Here is a 21,618-nt window from a genome sequence, read left to right on the forward strand (position 1 = left end):
TGCCTAGGATCATGACACTTCATAGGTACATTGATCGTGACCCGCACATGACCCCTATTGATTTTCAGGTCACTAGGTCAAAGGTCAAGGTCACAGTGACAAAAATCGTATTCACACAATGGCTGCCACTACAACGGACAGCCCATATGGGGGGCATGCATGTTTTACAAACAGCCCTTGTTTTTTACAAATTTTTATCTATTGAAGAGCGCCATGAAATGTAAGTGATTTTAGCCAAGTTAAAATTGGGTCGGTTAAAAACAAAGTGTCATAAAATTCAAAATAGTATCATTTAAGTTATATTTGAAATGTAGTTTTTATAGAAACACTATATACAACAAAAATACCAAGAAATAGACAGATTGACCGTTTACTTTTTGAAATAAAAATAATTCGTATTTTCAGCAGTTAATCACCCAATTTATCCATAACGTTGTTTTAATTTTAAAAATTGAAGGATGTGCATAAAAATTTCAACATATTTAACAATAAACATAGCTTATATGCTATATTAAATCAAATTACGTTAGAAAAGAAATAAAACGCGTCGCAAAAAGTAAGCGATGTCGGCAGGATTCGAACCTGCACGGGAAGATCCAAAAAGATTTGTAGTCCATCACTTAACCACTTGGCCATGACAACTTTACATTTGTGCAAGCTTAAATTAGATATCCATAAGTAAACAGGTAAAAAGGCTTGTCGATCTTTGAAGAAATCGCGAAATCGTATTTTTTCAGATGATATTTGGATCAAAGTCAATATTTATTGTGAAAATAATGTATTCTAAAGGAATTACGTAAACATATATCAAAGTTGGAAGTTTGAAAAAAATAAAATGCATCTCTCGGAAATAACAGATCATTGAAGATCGGCAATGATCGTAAAATAAATCGCGGGAAATCATTAGGGGTGCGCTACCTTAGACCCTATGCTTATTGAATGTACATATATTTTTTAGCTCACTTGAGAACAATATGTGCTTGGTGAGCTATTTTGGTACTTCTTTGTCTGGCACCCCGGTAGGGTGGCATATAGCAGTTGAACTGTCCATCAGTGTGTCAGTATGTCAGTATGTGTGTATGTCAGTCAGTCTGTCCGTCTGTCCGAAAACTTTAATGGCCATAACTTTTTCAATATTGAAGATTGCAACTTGGTATTTGACATGCATGTGCATCTCAGAAGGCTGCACATTTTGAGTGGTTGTAAAGGTGAAGGTCATCCTTCAAGGTCAAATGTCTAATATATGGCGTCTGTCCGTCCGTCCACAAACTTTAACATTGGCCATAACTTTTTCACTATGAAGTTAGCAACTTGATATTTGGCATACATGTGTATCTCATGGAGCTGAACATTTTGAGTGGTGAAAGATCAAGGTCAAGGTCATCCTTCAAGGTCAATTGTCAAATATAGGCGTCTGTCCGTCCGAAAACTTTAACTTTGGCCATAACTTTTTCACTATGAAGTTAGCAACTTGATATTTGGCATGCATGTATATCTCATGAACCTGCATATTTTGAGTGGTGGAAGTTCAAGGTCAAGGTCATCCTTCAAGGTCAAAGGTAAAAAAAACAAAAACATTTCAAAGCAGCGTTCTCATGAAGCTGCACATTTTGAGTGGTGGAAGTTCAAGGTCAAGGTCATCCTTCAAGGTCAAAGGTAAAAAAAAACAACTTTTTTTCAAAGCGGTGTTCTCACGAAGCTGCACATTTTGAGTGGTTTTTAGAAGTTCAAGGTCAAGGTCATCCTTCAAGGTCAAAGGTTAAAAAATAGGGGGCATTGTGTTTCTGACGAACACATCTCTTGTTATATCTAATTTTCATCAAAATTGGTCAGAATGTTTATCTTTACAATATCTTGGTCAAGTTGGGTTCTTTGTTAAAAGGGGCCAAAGACTTGGTCATGAGGTCACATCTAAAAAAAAAATCTTGTTACTACTCTAGAAGCCACATTTATGTCTCAATCTTGATGAAACTTGGTCAGAATATTTATCTCAACAATATCTAAGACAAAATCAAACCAGGGTCGTGTGCATTCAAAACTGTTTCACTAGGTCAAATCATTAATAAACTTTGCTTTCACTCTTAAATGTTTAGTTTGACATGATCTTGTAAAGTTTGATTCTGGGTCAAATGTGCTACAAAATACTAGGTTACAATGTTAATTCTAAGAAAAATATTTTGACCTATCTAGAAGCCACATTTTTCATCCGATGGAGATGAAACTTGCACAGAATGTATGTCTTGACAATATCTAGGCTTGAATCTGGATAACATGTGTTGACAAACTATATATACAGGTCACATCTTAGAAAACTGTGTTACCTTTTTAGAAACCACATTAATGTTCAATTCAACTTTTTAAATATTTATCATGATAATATCTAGGTCAAGTTTGCTGTTTGTTCATGTGTGTCCTTGTGTAAGGTCTTCAGGTCAAATCTTAGAAAAACCAAGTTACCACTTAAGGTTAATCTATGACATACTCTTGACGAAACTCTGTAAGAATTGTTATCATGTTAATCGCTAGTTTGAGTTTGAATCTAGCTCACACTTGTCCAAAAAGTAGGTCATGTGGTCCAATCTTAGAAAAACCTTGTTGCCACTCTAGAAACAACATTATGGCTCAATCTGGATAATACATGTACTGAATGTTTATCCTGACAGGAGCTAGGCTGAGCTCTTATCTGGGTCACAAATACAAGTTTGCCTGGTAAATCGGAAACAAACTTGTTACTTTTCTAGATGCCTCATTTATAACTCATTCTTGATGAAACTTGATCAGATTATTAATATTGACAATATCTCGTTTGTGTCCAAATCTTGGTCACCAGGTCAAATGATAGAAAAGTCATATTAACATTCTATTACCACTTTGGTAACAATATTTATCTTTACAATATCATTTAATCTGGTCAAGTGGGGCCAAAACAAGGTCACCAGACCAATCCTTTGACAATTGTTGTACCCTGAATTCATCTTAGTGCTTTAAGACCTCCATTGCCTTCTTGTTTATTTTTGACGCATTTATCAAGATGTCTGACAATTTGAAAATATATATATATTCAGTTGTGTTGATTGTAGAAACGTATATATATTTATTCAGTTGTGTTTATTGAATATGCCTGCTTCTTCGTGTACATTATATAGATTGGCTATCCAACATTAATCTGTCAATAAACTGTTTGCATGAATACATATATAAAATATTTATAATTATGTTAGTTTCTGTATATGAAGCAAGTTAAATCAATAAAAGTGCAGCACAAAAACTGTACTGTTCTGATATAAAACACATGAAATGCTTGCATTGACAAAATCGAATCCAAATATTTGAAATTATTCAAGCACATTTTTTTCAAGTGCAACTTAATGTTTATTGAGGGCCTGGATGTCAGGTTAGTCTTTGCATAGCTGAAATGTATGTACAGTTTTAACCCTTTACCACTTAGATACAAATTGTGTTGTGTTTGTTAATTGTAGCCCTTAGAAAGGTACATTTAATTTAAGGCCTTTCTTTCTAGACCCAAGTTTTAAAGGTTTCAGTTCCAACCCTTAGATACTGATGAGCAGCAAACAGCATAAAAACCTGAACAGTATTGTGAGTTACTCGCAGTCTGTTTTGGTTTTATGCTGTTTGCACATGACCATTTTCACTTTGCTTCTGGGTGGAAAAGGGTTAAAGGAAGTGAAATGACCATAACTGTTATAATTTAATTAGGATTTATTAACTGATTTTTTACAAGTAGCTTGTATGAAGGTTTTTTTTTTCACTTTTACTAATGAAAATTTTTATTATAGAAAAATGTGTCATGCACATATATTGATGTTTTCTCAAAATTTCAGATAAAGCTGTGGAGAAATCAAAATCGGTGAGTGGAGGAAGTATTCAATACATGTATTTCAAAACAAATTATTTCACCATAACTGATGCAACTTTTTTACCACTAAATTATTGTAATGGAAATTTATTTTTTATGGTTCTTCTATTGGTGTAAATAGGTTGACATTTAGATAATTAAAATTTCATTAATAATAATATGGCGATTAGGTGAAAAAATAGTCCCATGTTAACAAATATATGCTTAAGTGTATACAAGACAAATAAAATGTATTGGACAATAAACAACAGCAACAAAATCTACAAATAAATTGTGCGGACATTTAATTGATTTATTTAACAGTAGATTCATATTCATGTTTAAAGTATCACGTTCTCAATTCTGCAAATGTTAACCTTTATGGCTTTTTCTTTACCATAGCACTTTTTGCACGAATGGATATCATTGTAGAACATTCCAAAAAAGCCTCCAAGAAAAACCAAGCCAGTGGCTCCACATCTTGATCTGAAAATTGCTTCGTCAGAGACTTCAATGGTACAACATTCCCCACCACCCAATCAAAATGTATCACTTCCTGTCATGGCTGACTCAGCAGTTCCTGCTTCCCAGCATTCCACCCAGCATTCTGACCAATCACATTTCAGTATTGATGACAGCTGTGATAGTAGTTCTACTAAGGCAACTGATGCAACAAAACCTTCTTATACTGATTGTCAAGATGGAACACATTGCGAATCTAAATTATCTGACACTCTTGAATGCTCAGCTAACCCTAAAACTTGCAAAACTGCTGTAAAGAGTGTGAATTTACAAATGAACAAACCAAAATCACGTCCAGTGTCTGAAGTGAAACCTCAGGTCCATTCTAAAGAAGATAGTACAACAGAAACAAAAGTTGACAATTATGGCATTCTTTTCCCAAATTTAACCACTAAAATGCACAAGGACTCCAACAAAGAAGCTTTAAGTGCCACTGGTGATGAGTATGTCGTGCCTTCAACTTTGGCAGAAGATGGGAAACAAAAGAAAACAGTGGAGAGCTCTAAATGTGCGTCTGTCGAAGCTGCTGATGAAACTGCCTACATGCCAATGTCAGGATGTGGGGATGAGCTTGATGGTTCAGCAGACATCATGAAAGAACATGACTATTGTGAGATTTCTGAGAACAGTCCTTCCGAGGGGTCTGAGTGTTCCCTGCTTTATTCATCTATTGATGAGGTAAGCCAGTCAGGAAAGGCAACTGAAAAAGCGTCGTCAGTGTCATCTGCTGCTACAAAAAAGGCTACACTACCCGCTTTGACGGACAGAAGTGTTGACCTTGAAAAAGGTATTGGTCACATGAGTAAGTGAACTTTTGTTTAATAATTATATATTTTGTTCTTTTTATGCCCCTAGATTGAATGATTGGGGGTATATTGATTTTGGCCTGTCTGTCATTGTATGTGTGTGTGTGTGTGTGTGTCACTAAGTGTGTCCCAAAACTTTAATTAAAACTTTAACATTGGCCATAACTTTTGCAATATTGATGATAGCAACTTGATATTTGGCATGCATGTATATCTCATGGAGCTGCACATTTTGAGTGGTGAAAGGTCAAGGTCATCCTGACCTTCAATGTCAAAGGTAAAAAAAAAACAAATTCAAGGGAAGTAATAAGCTTTAAAGAGAGATAATTATCTGAACCTGCCAAATGATAAAAAATAAATACCGTATTTTACCATGTATAGCGCGCTACCATGTATAACGCGCATGCGATTTTTTAAAGCCAAAATGGAGGAAAAAAAGAATTCAAGACCAAAAACCTGAAAATTTGGCCGAAAATGGCCGCCATTTTTATATTGCGCAATCATTTAATCTGAGTTTTTCGGGGGCTTATTTTTTTGTTTTAAAGTAGGGAGTGTTTATACGATCAGGAGGGTTGGTTGCATAGCACTATATTTTCGACAATTTTTAAGATTATTCTCTGGAGAACACTGATACGTCCTTATTGCCGCCCACTGCACGTGTTTTTTCAAGACCCCTGCGCATTAAATTCGAACCACTATTACCTATTCCTCACACTTTAACAGTGTAACATTTTCATTACCTGCCGCTCACAACATCGTATGACATCTTCTGCAGACCCGCAACATTGCAATGTCCAATTTTACACAAATCGTCCGTGGATCCCATTTTATTTCTCATCGCCTTTAATATTTCCCCATTAAGAGATGCTCCCCATTAATTCCAGTTTGACCCAGTATTTCGCGCCTTCACTGCGTCTAGTTAATAAGTATTTATAGTGAGACAAACAATACACCCGAACGCTCAATTCCATACAGTTGGTGTTATCGGCGTAAAGCCATTTGACAAATATCATTTGTTTGTCTCTATTGAAAGAAAATAAAACTAGTCTATATATCTATTGTTGGTTTGTAACCTACGTAGTAAACCCGCACAGTAGCATATTAATGCAGAGATCGGAAAATCATTGATAAATGTATTCGTCGTTTCAATGCTTAGGGCCGAGTAATTTCGGCAAATCGGAACTCAACTTACGTAAAACACTTGCTCAATTAACCGTTGAACTCCACCTCCGTTCTCTGCAAAAGGTTCGAAGGCGGAGCTTTGCACATGTTATTATTTAATTGGACGATTGCCATTGAGGAACAAAAACACGATTGGTTCGGCATGTTGATTGCTAGACAAAGGAAGCCAATTTTGTCGGCGAGAAATTTGTCGCTTTATTGCTGCAGACAGGATGCGGCTTTCCTTTGATGACGTCAAACTGTTAATTCACATAGAGTGCAAATTTTCGGAATTGCTAACATTAAACTTTGGATTAAATTATCAAAATAAAGCAAAAGCGAAGTTGAGAAATATGATTGAAATAATTAGCCTCAGTTCAAATAAGACGTTTTGCGTTGTAAATCAACAAGTTTTCATGACAACAAAAACTTTAACAAACACTACCGCGACGCACGGGGATCGATATACCTCGATTTTTTTTAATGAACAATCAATGAAGAAGTGTGAAAACACCAACAAAGACATTTATTTCCTCTTTTAATTTTTGTCAAAACTGTTACTACCCCGTTCATTCCTAACCTTTCCCGCTATTTGTTGTTTCGACAACGGCCCCTTCAGTCTATAACATTATAGGGTGTAGTTTTCTTCAATAAAAAAAAAATGGCGGCAATTGTGAAGATTTACCATTATGAAATGGATTTTTTGCAATTTAGCAACCAGGAAAGCGTTGTGTCAATGTATTACGCGCACTGAATTTTTATTTTGAAATTTGAAGGTAAAAAACTGCGCGCTATGCATGGTAAAATACGGTAAATAAATCATCAAAGCGGCGCAGTAGGAGGCTTGTGTTTCTGACAAACACATCTTTTGTTGAATTTGTAACTGAAACAAGTTCTCGTAATGTGAATGTGTTTTAAATGTTAAGGCTTCTAACATCATACATGAACCACATTAAAAAACACTGAAAATTTATATAAATTGTATTTTCTTTATTTGTTAGAATTTAAGTTTGAATGGTCAGGTTTGATTATTTGAGCTTCGTATACATGCATAACATTCTCTTCTTCCAACCAAAATATAGGGAAAAAAAATTTGTATAGTTGTTCAGCTGAGATTATAACTTAATAAATGAAACGCCTCTATAGGATCAGTATAACTGTTGCTAAATGCAAAATGCGATCTACTGTGTACTGTTCCTCTTCTGATATATAACACGAATTTGAAATATGCATGTTCCAGGTCACTCAAAGCCTCTCCACCTTGATTTTCGCAAGGGTCGTGTCTCGGGCCACACCCCCCTAACCCCCACAGGCTACCATCAACCTCCCACCCCTGACTTTCCCCCACCCTCCCCCGCAACCGCATTGCTGGGTATCGAGAAAAAGATCAAACAAATGGTCAGTATAGTTATTTGAGAAAACTTGGCTGAATGCACGCGTTTCAAGTGTCGTCCTAGAGAAAACTTGGCTGAATGCCCGCGTTTCAAGTGTCGTCCTAGAGAAAACTTGGCTGAATGCACGCGTTTCAAGTGTCGTGCTAGATTAGGATGAACAGTCTGCATTAGCTCATCAGGGATGACATTTTCCCCTAAAACTGGATTTTTGTTAACAAAAGCCTTCCTTTGAAAGAAAAATATCATACAAGCGGAAAGTGTTGTCCCTGATTAGCCTGTGCAAGCACAGAGGCTTATCTGGGAAGACACATTAGGCACATACATTAAGCCTAGTTTCCCCAGAACAAGGCTCATATAATAGAGTTGTTATATTGTCAAGCATATGAGTCGTGTTCTGAGAAAAGTGGGCATAATGCATGTGCGTAAAGTGTTGTCCCAGATCAGGGACGACACTTTCCGCCTAAATTGGATTTTTGCTAAGAAGAGTCTTCATTTAAACGAAAAATGTCATAAAAGCAGAAAGTATCGTCCCTGATTAGCCTGTGTGGACTGCACAGGCTAATCTGGGATGACACTTTACACACAGGCATTATGCCCAGTTTTCTCAGAACACGATTCATATTGTCAAGTATATAGGCTTGCCAAACAAATTAAGTCTTCTCTTGTTGTCTGGTGCAAACAAAAAAAATTCTTTTCATCGTTGTCTTTTTAAAAAAAGGATGTTTAAACAAAGAAATCTTGTTATAACTTCAATTTCTATCATACTATCATACTCAAATATTATACAAAAATATTGTTTGTTCCAAAGGAAAGTTAAACACCTCTATTATTTTTAACTGTGTCAGATATATGCCTTCTTTCTAACAAGTTTTCCCCGCATTTGGTTTCTTTCAGAATGTTTATCTTATATGTTCTTGCTTTCATCAATTTCATTTTCAATGTCATGTTTTTAATATGTTTTTGATTGTTTGTAAGCAAAAAAAAATCACCCACACTTTAGTGCTAAGGGATTCCATTTCTGTATATTGTATATCTTCATATTTCAAAGTGTGAGGAGAGTTAAATTGATAAGCTTAATTTTCATTATAAATATAGTATAATAGACAAAAATGCAAGATTCAATGACAAATGACAGCAATTAATATGTTCATATTTATACTATGATCCTTTTATTAAATTATTATTGTAAAACTGTTCAACTTCTTGCTTCTTTGCTTTTCAGATGTACATTTTTCCCATAGAATGTTTTAATATTAGGTTAGAAAAAACAACACAAGTTTTTAATATTTGTTTTTTTTATGAAAAATTTGGCATTTGATTCAAATTTTAAGGTGTAATTGAATGTAATGTTCAATTTCAAAAGATGGTGATTTTGTGAATGTTTTGCGCAACAAGGACTGTATCAAAAATCGGTAAAGGGAGGTCACTAAATTAGGTGGTCAAAGCATGGAATACCTTCTTTAATGTTATTTACAGAGCATAAATAAGTGTATAATATTTCAATTTTATTGAACATATTCATATATTAATGGCTAGACTGTTGCTGGCGTCACCTCCAAAAATATAATAAGAAAGTTTGCTCAAGCTGCAGCTGTTTACGTTACAGTTCAAGTTTGAAGGCCTGGAAATTCAAACGAGTGAGGTATTGAATTGCATCCATGTGATTGTACAGTCTAGATTATATTAAGTGCAATGATCTGTGTAGCCACTGTACAACAATTGTGTCCCCTGAATATTGCTATTATTGGTGGGGGTAGAGTTATTGCCCTTAGATATTTAAAGGTGTCCATTCACCTGCATGATGCTCTTTTGAATATTGACAACAACAGTGTGTGATAAAAGTTTTCTGTCATAGATACTAGATAACCCCTGAATTTGTCCCTTCTTGCATGTTTTTCATAATGAATATACCTAATTTGTGTCTTGTTCTGAGAAAACTGGGCTTAATTCATGTGCGTAAAGTGTCGTCCCAGATTAGCTTGTGCAGTCTGCACAGGCTAATCAGGGACGACACTTTCGGCTTTTATGGTATTTTTAGTTTGAAGGAAGTCCCTTCTTACCGAAAATCAAGTTTAAGCGGAAATTGTCATCCCTGATTAGCCTGTGCGGACTGCGCAAGCTAATCTGGGACGACACTTTACGCACATGAATTAAGCCCAGTTTTATCAGAACAAGACACATTTTATCTCCCCATGGTGTGAGCCTTCTTCTGGGAAAACTGGGCTTCATTCCTGTCCCAGATTAGCCTGCGCAGTTTGCACAAGAAAATCAGGAACGCTTTTCGCGTTTATGGTAATTTTGGAGTAGAGGAAGTCTCTTATCAAAAATCCACTTTAGGCGGGAAAAAGTTTTCCCAGATTAGCTGGTGCAGACTGCGCAAGGACGTCACTCGATGCACATGCATTAATCCCAGTTTTTCTAGAACAAGTCTTATTAATTTTAGTGTACCAATAATTGTGTGATGATGCATGTTTGGGTTTACATTTTTATATTACTTAACGATAAATGTATTATAGCTTAGAATATGCCTTGATTTGTGGTGTGTTTGATTTATCTTGTACATTAGAATGGTAAAGTTTTTGAAGGCACACTAGAAGTAATTGTCATAATGTGTAATTTTAATGTGATCATTTTACTATGCATTCTTTGTAAATAATTATTACTTTTGTTAGGAGGCAGTTAGGGGCGGGTAAGGGGAGGGGGGGGGGGTGTAAAGGCATAATTATTGAAGACATTTTATTCATACAAATAACATGGACTGAACTTTAAGATCAAAATGTAACTGGTTAGCAGTTACATGCTAAAACCCTGATATTGAAATGTGTGATGGATTGAGAGAATCCTTTGTGGCCAATTGCATTTTAATGTTATTTTGTTGACTTCAAATAGGGGGTGGGGGCAACTGAAATGGAGCACTATCTATGATATAAAGTTGCTTATAGTTTAACAAAGTTTTTTTAATTTCATGTCTTATGCTTTATACTTTAGATAAATAAAAACATCAGATTTTTTCACATCCTATAAATCATATGTTAGTTAAAACTATTACAACAACATGTAATATTTCACGCACAGCTGGTGATATTTTAATATCTTTCTGTTGTAAGGCTAGAATAAAAGGCTGTGATGCGAAACACTGTGTCTACATTTATACATGCGCATGCATACATATTGAAGTGAATCTGTGTTCAAACTGAACTGTTTATCAGTTTAATGTTTTATATCACTTATTGGGTCATATTTTGTGATTGTCAATTTTGTATTTAGGACACAAGGAAATTTTGAATATATTGGAAAGAATTTCAACTTAATTCTGAATTCATATTTTGTTATGATGTGTTATTTGATGTTCCAGAAACATTTGAAAGATTGTAGAGAAAGGTAATACTGTTTTGGGTTTGTGGAATAATTATTGACAATCTTTCAATATATTTATTTTGCATTTATACTTTGTTTGTTTTCATAGTTAAGGGGAGAAGCATGTGTTTGTCTATTATTTTACCAAGTTCTCGGTACCATATTGAATTGTATTTAGTTTAAACCTATTTATTTTAGCTCAATTGCATTGAAAGCCTCAGTCTTATAGAAACGTTCTCAAGTCCATTTCCTGGGACAATAACCAGTACCTGTTATCTTTGGGGAAGATCCAGAGAAAGCTCCCCAAGTGGGGATCGAATCCATGACCTTCCGATCGCTAGGTGTACACCTTATCCATAACGCCAAGGCGAACTGTATATAGTTTCATGGTTAAAGCAACTATACATATGAACAATTTTTGGTGATCATGAATATTCTCAATTGACAGTAAACATTCTTCAGTTTCAATGGACATGCTTAAGTAACAATTCACACATTCAAAGCCCCTTTTTCTACAAACAATTTCTTTGCATGATTATTGCAAGTTCTGGGACAACCAGTTTGAATGAATGCTTTGAAGTGTTGCAGTCCCAGATTTTCCCCTGCATTACACACAGGCGAATCAGAGACGACACTTTTCGCTTTTATGGTATTGTTCATGTAAAGGAAGTCTCTTCGTGGCAAAATCCAGTTTAGGCGGAATGTGTCGTCCCTAATTAGCCTGTGTGAAGTGCATAGGCTAATATGGGTCGACACTTTATGCACATGTATTAAGCACTATTTGCTCAAAGCAAAGCTAATTTGAGATTTGAAGCTTTGTTATCATAGGACCAAGATTGTTATAGTAATGAATGATAGCACATTGCTAAAGTTTTGTCCCACGTCATAAAATACTGCAAAAAAAACAAAAACAGGAAGGTATTTGGTTTTAAACGGAAATTTAAGTTTAAATCAAACTTTGGAACAAACATCTACATCATTCTGTAATTATGTGAACATAAGTGTCATTAAGCCATGTTTGGAAATTGCTGGATTTGTTTTCGTTTTTTAGGAACTGTATGTACTACATTTACAATTTAATTTTTATATAAGAACATGTAAATAGTTCAGCTTTTTTTGGTCAAATTGACTTGCATTAGTGGGACTTGGTGTTTTGATAAAAGCATGCTTTAGACATTTATATTAATTTTTCGGACTGATAGTTTTATATTAATATAGGGTTATTTATGTTGAGTATTGCATACGTTATCATTATTATAATGTGGTCTTCTAATAAATTCAATGTAAAGTGTTAAAAGGGAAGTAAACAACTGTTGCATAATGGGTTCCAGAGTTTTTTCCCATGTATTCTATTTGCAAAATCGGCAGCATGTTATTTATTTATGTTAGAGAGTTAACTTCAAATAAAAGAACTGAAAATTTACATTTGTGCCTGCCTGTTGGAAACAGGGCTGAATGCATGTGCATAAATTGTCATCCCAAGTCTCTTCTAATCTGAAATTAAGTTAACCCTTTCAGTGCGGGAACCGAATTTTGAAGGCCTTTGCAAACAGTTTGGATCCAGATGAGACGCCACAGAACGTGGCGTCTCATCAGGATCCAAACTGTTTGCTATTCTGATAGTATTCTTTGAAAAAAATCAAAGAAAATGCTAATTTTAGAAATTCAGCAGACGACATTTAAGCAGACGACAAATTTCCCAGCATGCAAAGGGTTAAACCAGAAAGTATCATTCCAGATTAGCCTGTGCAGATTGCAAAAGCTAATCTAGAACGCCAATTCACACATATGCATTAAGCCCCATTTGCCCAGTGAGAGGGTCATATGTTGAACTTAAGGTCTCCATGCACTTTCAACTTTATTCAACTTTTTTAACATATGGGTATGAGACCCTTGGTATATCAATTGAAATAACAATATTCATATGTGTAAAATTATTGTGGAAATACAACAAGATTACAAACAATTTACTCCTTTATGATTTTATTTTAAGGATTCCAAACGCAAATCCAGGGATGGCTCATCACTAACTGACACACTTGCTGAATATGATGCAGTCAGCAAACAAGGCAAGGGAGCTAAAGTCAAGGTCACAGACACTGAACCAGAAATATCTAAAGTGCAAGAATCTGATGAAGAAAAAGCACAAGACACAAACAGTGGTGAATGTAAGGACAAAAGTGAGGCTGCTGTGATAATTGGTGCAGAAATGGATAAAGCGGAAACTGAACCTCAGTCTGTTGCAAGCGATGATGGCAAACAAAGAACTGTGATAGATCAACCTAGTTCAAGCATTCCAGAGTCTTCCATTCCAGTACAGGCTGTGATAGGGGCAAGTGATTCTGTCAAAGACGCAGGCATGGAAAAGCCTCAAGTGAACTCAAAACCGTTTCGTCAAAGGAAGCCAGTAGATGGAAGTGCTAGTATGAAAGCGTTAAGTGGAGATAGTGCTAACAAAGATACTGAACACTCTGATGAAACCAGTGAAGCCTACATGATAGAAGCGGTAACTGAAGACAAGTCGATTGAAGAAATATGTAAGACAGTTGATAATCCTGGAAATACAGGCGATAGTGTAGACGAAAGTAAACCTGTAGAGAGGTCAACTTCACCTAAAGGATCAGGAGGGGAGCCAATATCCCAAGGGTCAGTGTCACCTGAAGTGGGGTCACTTGCACCTGAGAAGGCAACTTTGCCCCTGGGTTCAACTATGAGCGAGGGATCAGCTATGCCCCAGGAGTTGGTCCCTCCCACTGGGTCTGACTCGCCCATCGTGATGCGCAGACCAAGCAGATCGTCAGCTGACAGGGATCTGGATGTATTTAAAGGTGAGCCCTGTGGTTATTATAGGAGTCTTGTTCTGAGAAAACTGGACTTAATGCATGTGCGTAAATTGTTGTCCCAGACAAACATGTACAGTCCACACAGGCTAATCAGGGACGACATGTTTTCCCCTTAAATGGCATTTTTTGTTTAAAGGAGGTTTCTTCTAAATGAAAATCCAGTTTAGGCGGAAGTGTTGTCCTTAATAAGCCTTTGCGGACTGAACAGGCTACTCTGGGACAATACTTTCCTCACATGCAATCACGCATTAAACCCGGTTTTCCAAGAGCATGGTTTAGTTGAAGTTTTCAGATATTGTATACCTCTTTGCTCTATTCTACGTTCTGTTGACCATGCTCATGTTGAATGTTTACAATCCTGATTTTGTTATTGAAATACGTATACAATTAAGTTCCAAATGTTTGTGGCAATATTTTATGTATTCTTCATCAGCTGTTATAATTTATTTTAGAAATGGCTTTTAACTAAAATAGTAAACAGGAAATAAAGGCACGGCGGTGTTTCTGCGCTAAAACCGCTGGAGGAAAAGCCTGATATATTATATTTGAGCCGCACTCTGTGAAAAGAGGGTTTAATCATTAATGCATATGTGTAAAGTGTCGCCCCAGATTAACCTGTGCTGTCCGCAGGAAGAAGAGACTTGTGGAACGAAAATTATCATAAAAGCTGAAAGTGTTGTTCCTGATTAGTCTGTGCAGACTTCACAGGCTAATCTGGGATGGCACTTAACGCACATGCATTTAACCCCCTTTCACAGAGCAAGGGCAATGAGTACTTTTGGGTACACAATATGATGTTGATTTCTTGAGTTTCTTTTTCTCCACCACTGCTGCCTGTGTTCAGTTGTTAAAGATGTCAGCTGTAAGTCTGTGGTGTTGTGTTGTGTTCTTTTGTTGCTTCTACTTAAAGATACATCAAGGGCTGACTGTAAAACTGTTGTATCTCATAAAGATATGTTAAGGAGACATCACACATATTCCTTGACTTAATGAGACCATGTGACTTGTCTTGATACTGAAAAATCATTTATATTCGTCACCATGAAATTTCATGTTTTTTTAATACTAAAATGACAATTAATTGACATGTAAATTCAAAGATTCCAGAAGAATATGCTTTGGTCATTTACTGATGTGCTTTTCATGGAAAATGTCAAGTGTCAGCTGAATACATAGCGTAACATACCTCCGTGTGTGTATGTCAGAGTTTATTAACAGGTCATGGCTGAGTCTTCACGACTACCTTATGTGCTGATCTGCCCCTGTGACTTATCAGGAAAAATATTTCATTTCATGCCAAAGTAGGTCAAATTTACCCTGGCTGCCCAGGTTTTCGCCAAAAAAAATAGTTTTTTTTAAATACAAATGCACCAGTGCATGGTGGCCAATGGGACCTTAATGTTCATTGGTAGTCATCATTATCATCACCATCACCATCATCGTTATTATTATCCTCCGCCATAGGCGGAGGGATAATTGTTTTGGCGTTGTCCATCCTTCCGTCCGTCCGTCCGGCACTTTTGTGTCCAGAGCCATATCTTGGAAGTTTTTTGGCGGATTTCATTGAAACTTGGTATGAAAATATATATGGATAAGAGGATGATGCACGCCAAATGGCATTGTACATCATCTGTTCATAACAGAGTTATGGCCCTTTGTATCTTGACAAAAAATGCTTTTTTGTGTCCGGAGCCTTATCTTGGAAGTGCTTTGGCGGATTTCATTGAAACTTGGTATGAGTATATATATATATGGATAAGAGGATGATGCACGCAAAATTGCATTGTACACCATTGGATAATATAGGAGTTATGGCCCTTTGTAATTCTTGAAAAAAAAAGCTTTTTGTGTGTGTCCGTAGCCATATCTTGGAAGTGCTTTGACTTTGACGGATTTCATTGAAACTTGGTATGAGTATATATATGGATAAGAGGATGATGCACGTTGGCATTGTTCATCCGTCCAGAAAACTTTTGTGTCCAGAAGTATATTGGCGGGGGATATCAATTCAATGAATTTGCTTGTTATTATTATTAGCTCGACTGTTTTCGGAAAAAACCCGAGGTTTTGTCATAGCCAGCTTGTCGTGTCCATTGTCGTGTTGTCCGCCGTCGACGTCGTGCTAAAACCTTAACATTTTGTTAAGGTTTTGAACATTGGCTCTAAAATCAAAGTGCTTCCACCTACAACTTTGAAACTTCATATGTAAGTGCCCCTTGATGAGTTTTACATGCCACACCCATTTTTGGATCACTAGGTCAAAGGTCAAGGTCACTGTGACCTCTAAAAAGACAATTCTGACAAGCTTTCATTTATTAAAAAATTAACCCGCAGCGGAGCGTTGGCACCCGTTCTGCGGTGCTCTTGTTATTATCCTTATTGCCATCATCACCCCATCACCATTATTATTATCAGTGTTTATTATTATAATTATTATAAACAGAAATTTACCCCCATTTGTGTAGTATCTTTATATATGGATTGCAATACAAACACCAAATTTGTGTGTATTACATTGTATTTAGTGTCTTTCATGTCTAAAGTAATTCGGTCAACCTCCCCCTCCCCCCCCCCCCCCCAAAAAAAAATAATTTAACTTTTGGAATAATTTTTTGTTTTGATCTTTAGATCAGGGATCAGTCAAAACACAATATAAACAAAATAATGTTATGCAAATAATAATGATTTTACAATATGCCAAAGCAGTGAAAGTCTCCTTTTATTCTTGGAATTACAAGCGCTATATCATATGCAAATATGTAACTATACTGATGTGATGGACCAATTCCTTAAATTTAATACACCTGCTTAACACTGTATACACAGATTTAGATGGGATATTTTGGATCTACCCTGTTTGTGAAAATTTTTGTTGGCTTGTTCGCAAAAAATGTTATAAGTTTGGTCACCTAGCACCTGCCACATTTCTCAAGATATTAAATTGAAACTTCAGGTATGTCATCACCATAAAGAGTGTATGTGAAAGACACTTCATTCCCAGTGATCCATTAATTATTTGCCCTTGAACAAAGCTGACATTCATGAGTTATTTGCCCTTGAACATACCTGACATGACGGTTATGACTGTTTTAGTCATGGTTATTAAAATGCTGTACATTTGTGTCTTTTGAACATAAACTCATAGTCTATAATTCATGGCAGATGTATCTAACAGGCTATTATAATTCTTCATTTCTCAGAAAACTTCTGTGGAAATTGGTACAGAAAAGCAGCTTATTACCTCTGAAGCATTAGGAAGTATATTCATGTAATCTCTATTGCTCTTTGATAACTTGAGTAGTTCTGGAACCAGCATGTAAATATTTTGATATTAGAATATTAAGAAGCAATTTGCACATTCAAAGCCAGAAAGGTTCATCAGCAGATGTGTGAACCTTGCTTATACAGCTTTGTGGCTTTCAGTGGCACTCAGTATGTGGAATGGTTTTGCTTGTACGTATTTTTCAATCCAGAATCCAAAGTAAATCTAATATTGTTTGATTAAACCTTTCTTCACTCGTGGGATAAATTTAAGTACACAATCACACTAACATAGTATTCTCTATATACACAAACATCCATTTCATTCAAAGAACGGTAAGGAAAGCACAACTTCCCTTGAAATTCAATTAAAATATGCCAACAGCATAGGCTAATCTAGGAGGACAACATATTTTATGCACATGTATTAAGTCTGATTTTCAAAGAGCATGGCTTTGTTGTAACGTTGTTACTGACTTTTCCTGCTGTTTGCTATAAATAGACAAAAACTTTTTTTACATGAAAAAAACACATGAAAAAACAATACTGACACATTTTATCCACCAATTTTAGTCCTATTCAAAAAAAGGATAACATGGTATGATATGTCTCCTCTTAGTTTGTACCAGCAGATTAGTGGATTTTTCCAAAAGCTAGCCAGGGTGTGTCCTTGTGGAGCCTTGCTAGATTTTATTGATCCAAAGAATATGGGATTGATTTGGAAATCTAATATCAGTCTTTGATGTGATACTGAGGGAAATGAGAAGTCTTACATTTGCATCAACAATTATTGCCCTCTGCATGTGGCATTGGATTTCTATTTCTCTGAAATATCCAACATAACAGCAGGCATCAGGTGAAAACAAAGAAATTAAGGGTTCAGGGATTTATGGGTGGCTGTAGGGAAAAATATTGTGGCTTTCAGATATTGATTAAGTTACAATGTCAATATTATCAATGACATGCAATTCTAAAGATACTTACATTTACCTTCCAGGAACACCTGCTCTTATTATTATTATTAGCTCGACTGTTTTCGGAAAAAACCCGAGGTTTTGTCATAGCCAGCTTGTCGTGTCCATTGTCGTGTTGTCCGCCGTCGACGTCGTGCTAAAACCTTAACATTTTGTTAAGGTTTTGAACATTGGCTCTAAAATCAAAGTGCTTCCACCTACAACTTTGAAACTTCATATGTAAGTGCCCCTTGATGAGTTTTACATGCCACACCCATTTTTGGATCACTAGGTCAAAGGTCAAGGTCACTGTGACCTCTAAAAACACAATTCTGACAAGCTTTCATTTATTAAAAAATTAACCCGCAGCGGAGCGTTGGCACCCGTTCTGCGGTGCTCTTGTTATTATCCTTATTGCCATCATCACCCCATCACCATTATTATTATCAGTGTTTATTATTATAATTATTATAAACAGAAATTTACCCCCATTTGTGTAGTATCTTTATATATGGATTGCAATACAAACACCAAATTTGTGTGTATTACATTGTATTTAGTGTCTTTCATGTCTAAAGTAATTCGGTCAACCTCCCCCTCCCCCCCCCCCCCCCAAAAAAAAAAAATTTAACTTTTGGAATAATTTTTTGTTTTGATCTTTAGATCAGGGATCAGTCAAAACACAATATAAACAAAATAATGTTATGCAAATAATAATGATTTTACAATATGCCAAAGCAGTGAAAGTCTCCTTTTATTCTTGGAATTACAAGCGCTATATCATATGCAAATATGTAACTATACTGATGTGATGGACCAATTCCTTAAATTTAATACACCTGCTTAACACTGTATACACAGATTTAGATGGGATATTTTGGATCTACCCTGTTTGTGAAAATTTTTGTTGGCTTGTTCGCAAAAAATGTTATAAGTTTGGTCACCTAGCACCTGCCACATTTCTCAAGATATTAAATTGAAACTTCAGGTATGTCATCACCATAAAGAGTGTATGTGAAAGACACTTCATTCCCAGTGATCCATTAATTATTTGCCCTTGAACAAAGCTGACATTCATGAGTTATTTGCCCTTGAACATACCTGACATGACGGTTATGACTGTTTTAGTCATGGTTATTAAAATGCTGTACATTTGTGTCTTTTGAACATAAACTCATAGTCTATAATTCATGGCAGATGTATCTAACAGGCTATTATAATTCTTCATTTCTCAGAAAACTTCTGTGGAAATTGGTACAGAAAAGCAGCTTATTACCTCTGAAGCATTAGGAAGTATATTCATGTAATCTCTATTGCTCTTTGATAACTTGAGTAGTTCTGGAACCAGCATGTAAATATTTTGATATTAGAATATTAAGAAGCAATTTGCACATTCAAAGCCAGAAAGGTTCATCAGCAGATGTGTGAACCTTGCTTATACAGCTTTGTGGCTTTCAGTGGCACTCAGTATGTGGAATGGTTTTGCTTGTACGTATTTTTCAATCCAGAATCCAAAGTAAATCTAATATTGTTTGATTAGGTCCTGGTTTGGCAGATAAAAAGACTATGATGTCTACCATTTTATAGTTAATTGCATACAGTGTAATCTGTGTTAAGCAGCCAATCTAGGGAAGTGGTCAAAGTGGCGGCTTAACCCTTTACCACATAGATACATATTTTGACACATCTGTAGTCCCATAGAAAGTTGAATTTTGTTAAAGACCTTTCTTACTAGATTCAAGTTTTAAAGGCTTCATTTCCAACCCAACTGATGAGCAGCAAACAACATAAAACCTGAACAGACTGCGAGTGGCTCGCAGGCTATTCTGGTTTTATGCTGGTTGCAAAAATCATTTTCACTTTGTTTGAGGGAAAGGGTTAAGGCAGGTGGCTGCATAAGATGACCACTCTTTAGATGGTTGGTCAGCTGATTTATCATTCTCATTCAAATAAACAAACGACACAAGCAAAAAAACACTGATTACTTTTTATGTCTTTAGTTATATACATGTACAAGTGCATTTGTATTTTATACTTGCATAATTAGTAAACTATATGCAATATCATGCTTAACTAAGTGAAACTAATTTTTATCCTACAGCTAAATGATTTTATAGAACAAATACGACTCATAAAGAAAAGATAAGGTTTTCTCCACTGTTATTTTTAGATCAGGTTTCTTCCACACTTATTTTAAGAACATTACGTAGGGACTAGTTTTTTTTTTGGCCTTTCACCCCTGATTGCGTCATTTAGGTCATTGGGTACGCAGTCGTTTAACGAGTTTACGAGTGTGTGTGTTTACGATGGATTATTATAATATTATGAATGTGAAAAACAAAGTGTTAGGATATAAAACTGGAATGAAACTGGTCAGACTGCATTTTCGATTTAGTTAAAATTACTCGAATAACGCGATGTTTTGTTTAACAATCGATGGATTAAATTTAAGAAAAGTGTCAGTGAATTGTTCTTTAACTTTTCGAAGGAAATCGATGTCGAATTAAAATGGTAATTTCTTTGATGGTTTAGTCGTTCCTTTGTCAGTCTATCAAAGAATGTCTATCCACTTAGAATTGCCTGTTTACATCCAGTGCTTTAAAATGGAAAAGATGGATGGCGATGAAGAAATTTGTCTAGAATTTTAACTCGTCATGGAAGCAAATTAAACATTACGAAAATAAACATGGACGTGGTTATTATACAACTTCGGTGAGTAGAACAATACTTTTATGTAAGTAAGTATAAAGTGTGTAAAAAGAAGAGTTGTTTAAAGACTAAAAAAATTAACAATATCGGCGGGAATAAATGCTGAATCATGCTTCACATAGCCACGGTATGTGTCTACACATTTTGTAAATTTCAAAATGGCGGGAGCCATGTTTGTTTTTTGGTTTTTTACAGTGGTGAAACAAGAATTGCAATTTGAACACAACCGTCTGTGTTCTACTTGAGTGTGTTACATTTGGAACGCTGATTAAATTTGAATCGGGGCGTATAGCGATATTTTGTCTCGTTACTTTTCTTTTGCATGGAATTCTTATGGACTATTTCGATTTCCGTAAACAGCAAAGATCACAATAAATATTACTAGGCAATGTAAGATTCAGTTAATTTAATGTGTTTTTGCTTTCATTTTAGGAATAAATTAAATAAAACAATATTGTAGGTTAAATAGAATACTATGTTAGTGTGATTGTGTACTTAAATTTATCCCACTCGTGTAAGGAAGGCTTACAAGGCTCGGCAAGCCTCGCCATGTAAACCTTTCTTCACTCGTGGGATAAATTTAAGTACACAATCACACTAACATAGTATTCTCTATATACACAAACATCCATTTCATTCAAAGAACGGTAAGGAAAGCACAACTTCCCTTGAAATTCAATTAAAATATGCCAACAGCATAGGCTAATCTAGGAGGACAACATATTTTATGCACATGTATTAAGTCTGATTTTCACA

General features: G+C 35.6%; 1 protein-coding gene across 3 annotated transcripts in view; it reads left to right on the top strand.

Moving 5' to 3' along the window:
• The window catches only part of LOC127850649 (protein phosphatase 1 regulatory subunit 12A-like), a 190,419-nt gene that overhangs the window by 41,486 nt on the left and 127,315 nt on the right, over positions 1-21,618 (top strand). For all 3 annotated transcript variants that reach the window (XM_052383821.1, XM_052383828.1, XM_052383837.1), the window contains exons 9-12: positions 3,843-3,868; positions 4,289-5,180; positions 7,586-7,743; positions 13,090-13,924. In XM_052383821.1, coding sequence (XP_052239781.1) covers positions 3,843-3,868; positions 4,289-5,180; positions 7,586-7,743; positions 13,090-13,924 — 1,911 coding nt within the window. The remainder of the gene's footprint in view (positions 1-3,842; positions 3,869-4,288; positions 5,181-7,585; positions 7,744-13,089; positions 13,925-21,618) is intronic.

This window comes from Dreissena polymorpha, chromosome 1 (genome assembly GCF_020536995.1).
Source record: "Dreissena polymorpha isolate Duluth1 chromosome 1, UMN_Dpol_1.0, whole genome shotgun sequence".
Taxonomy (NCBI): domain Eukaryota; kingdom Metazoa; phylum Mollusca; class Bivalvia; order Myida; family Dreissenidae; genus Dreissena; species Dreissena polymorpha.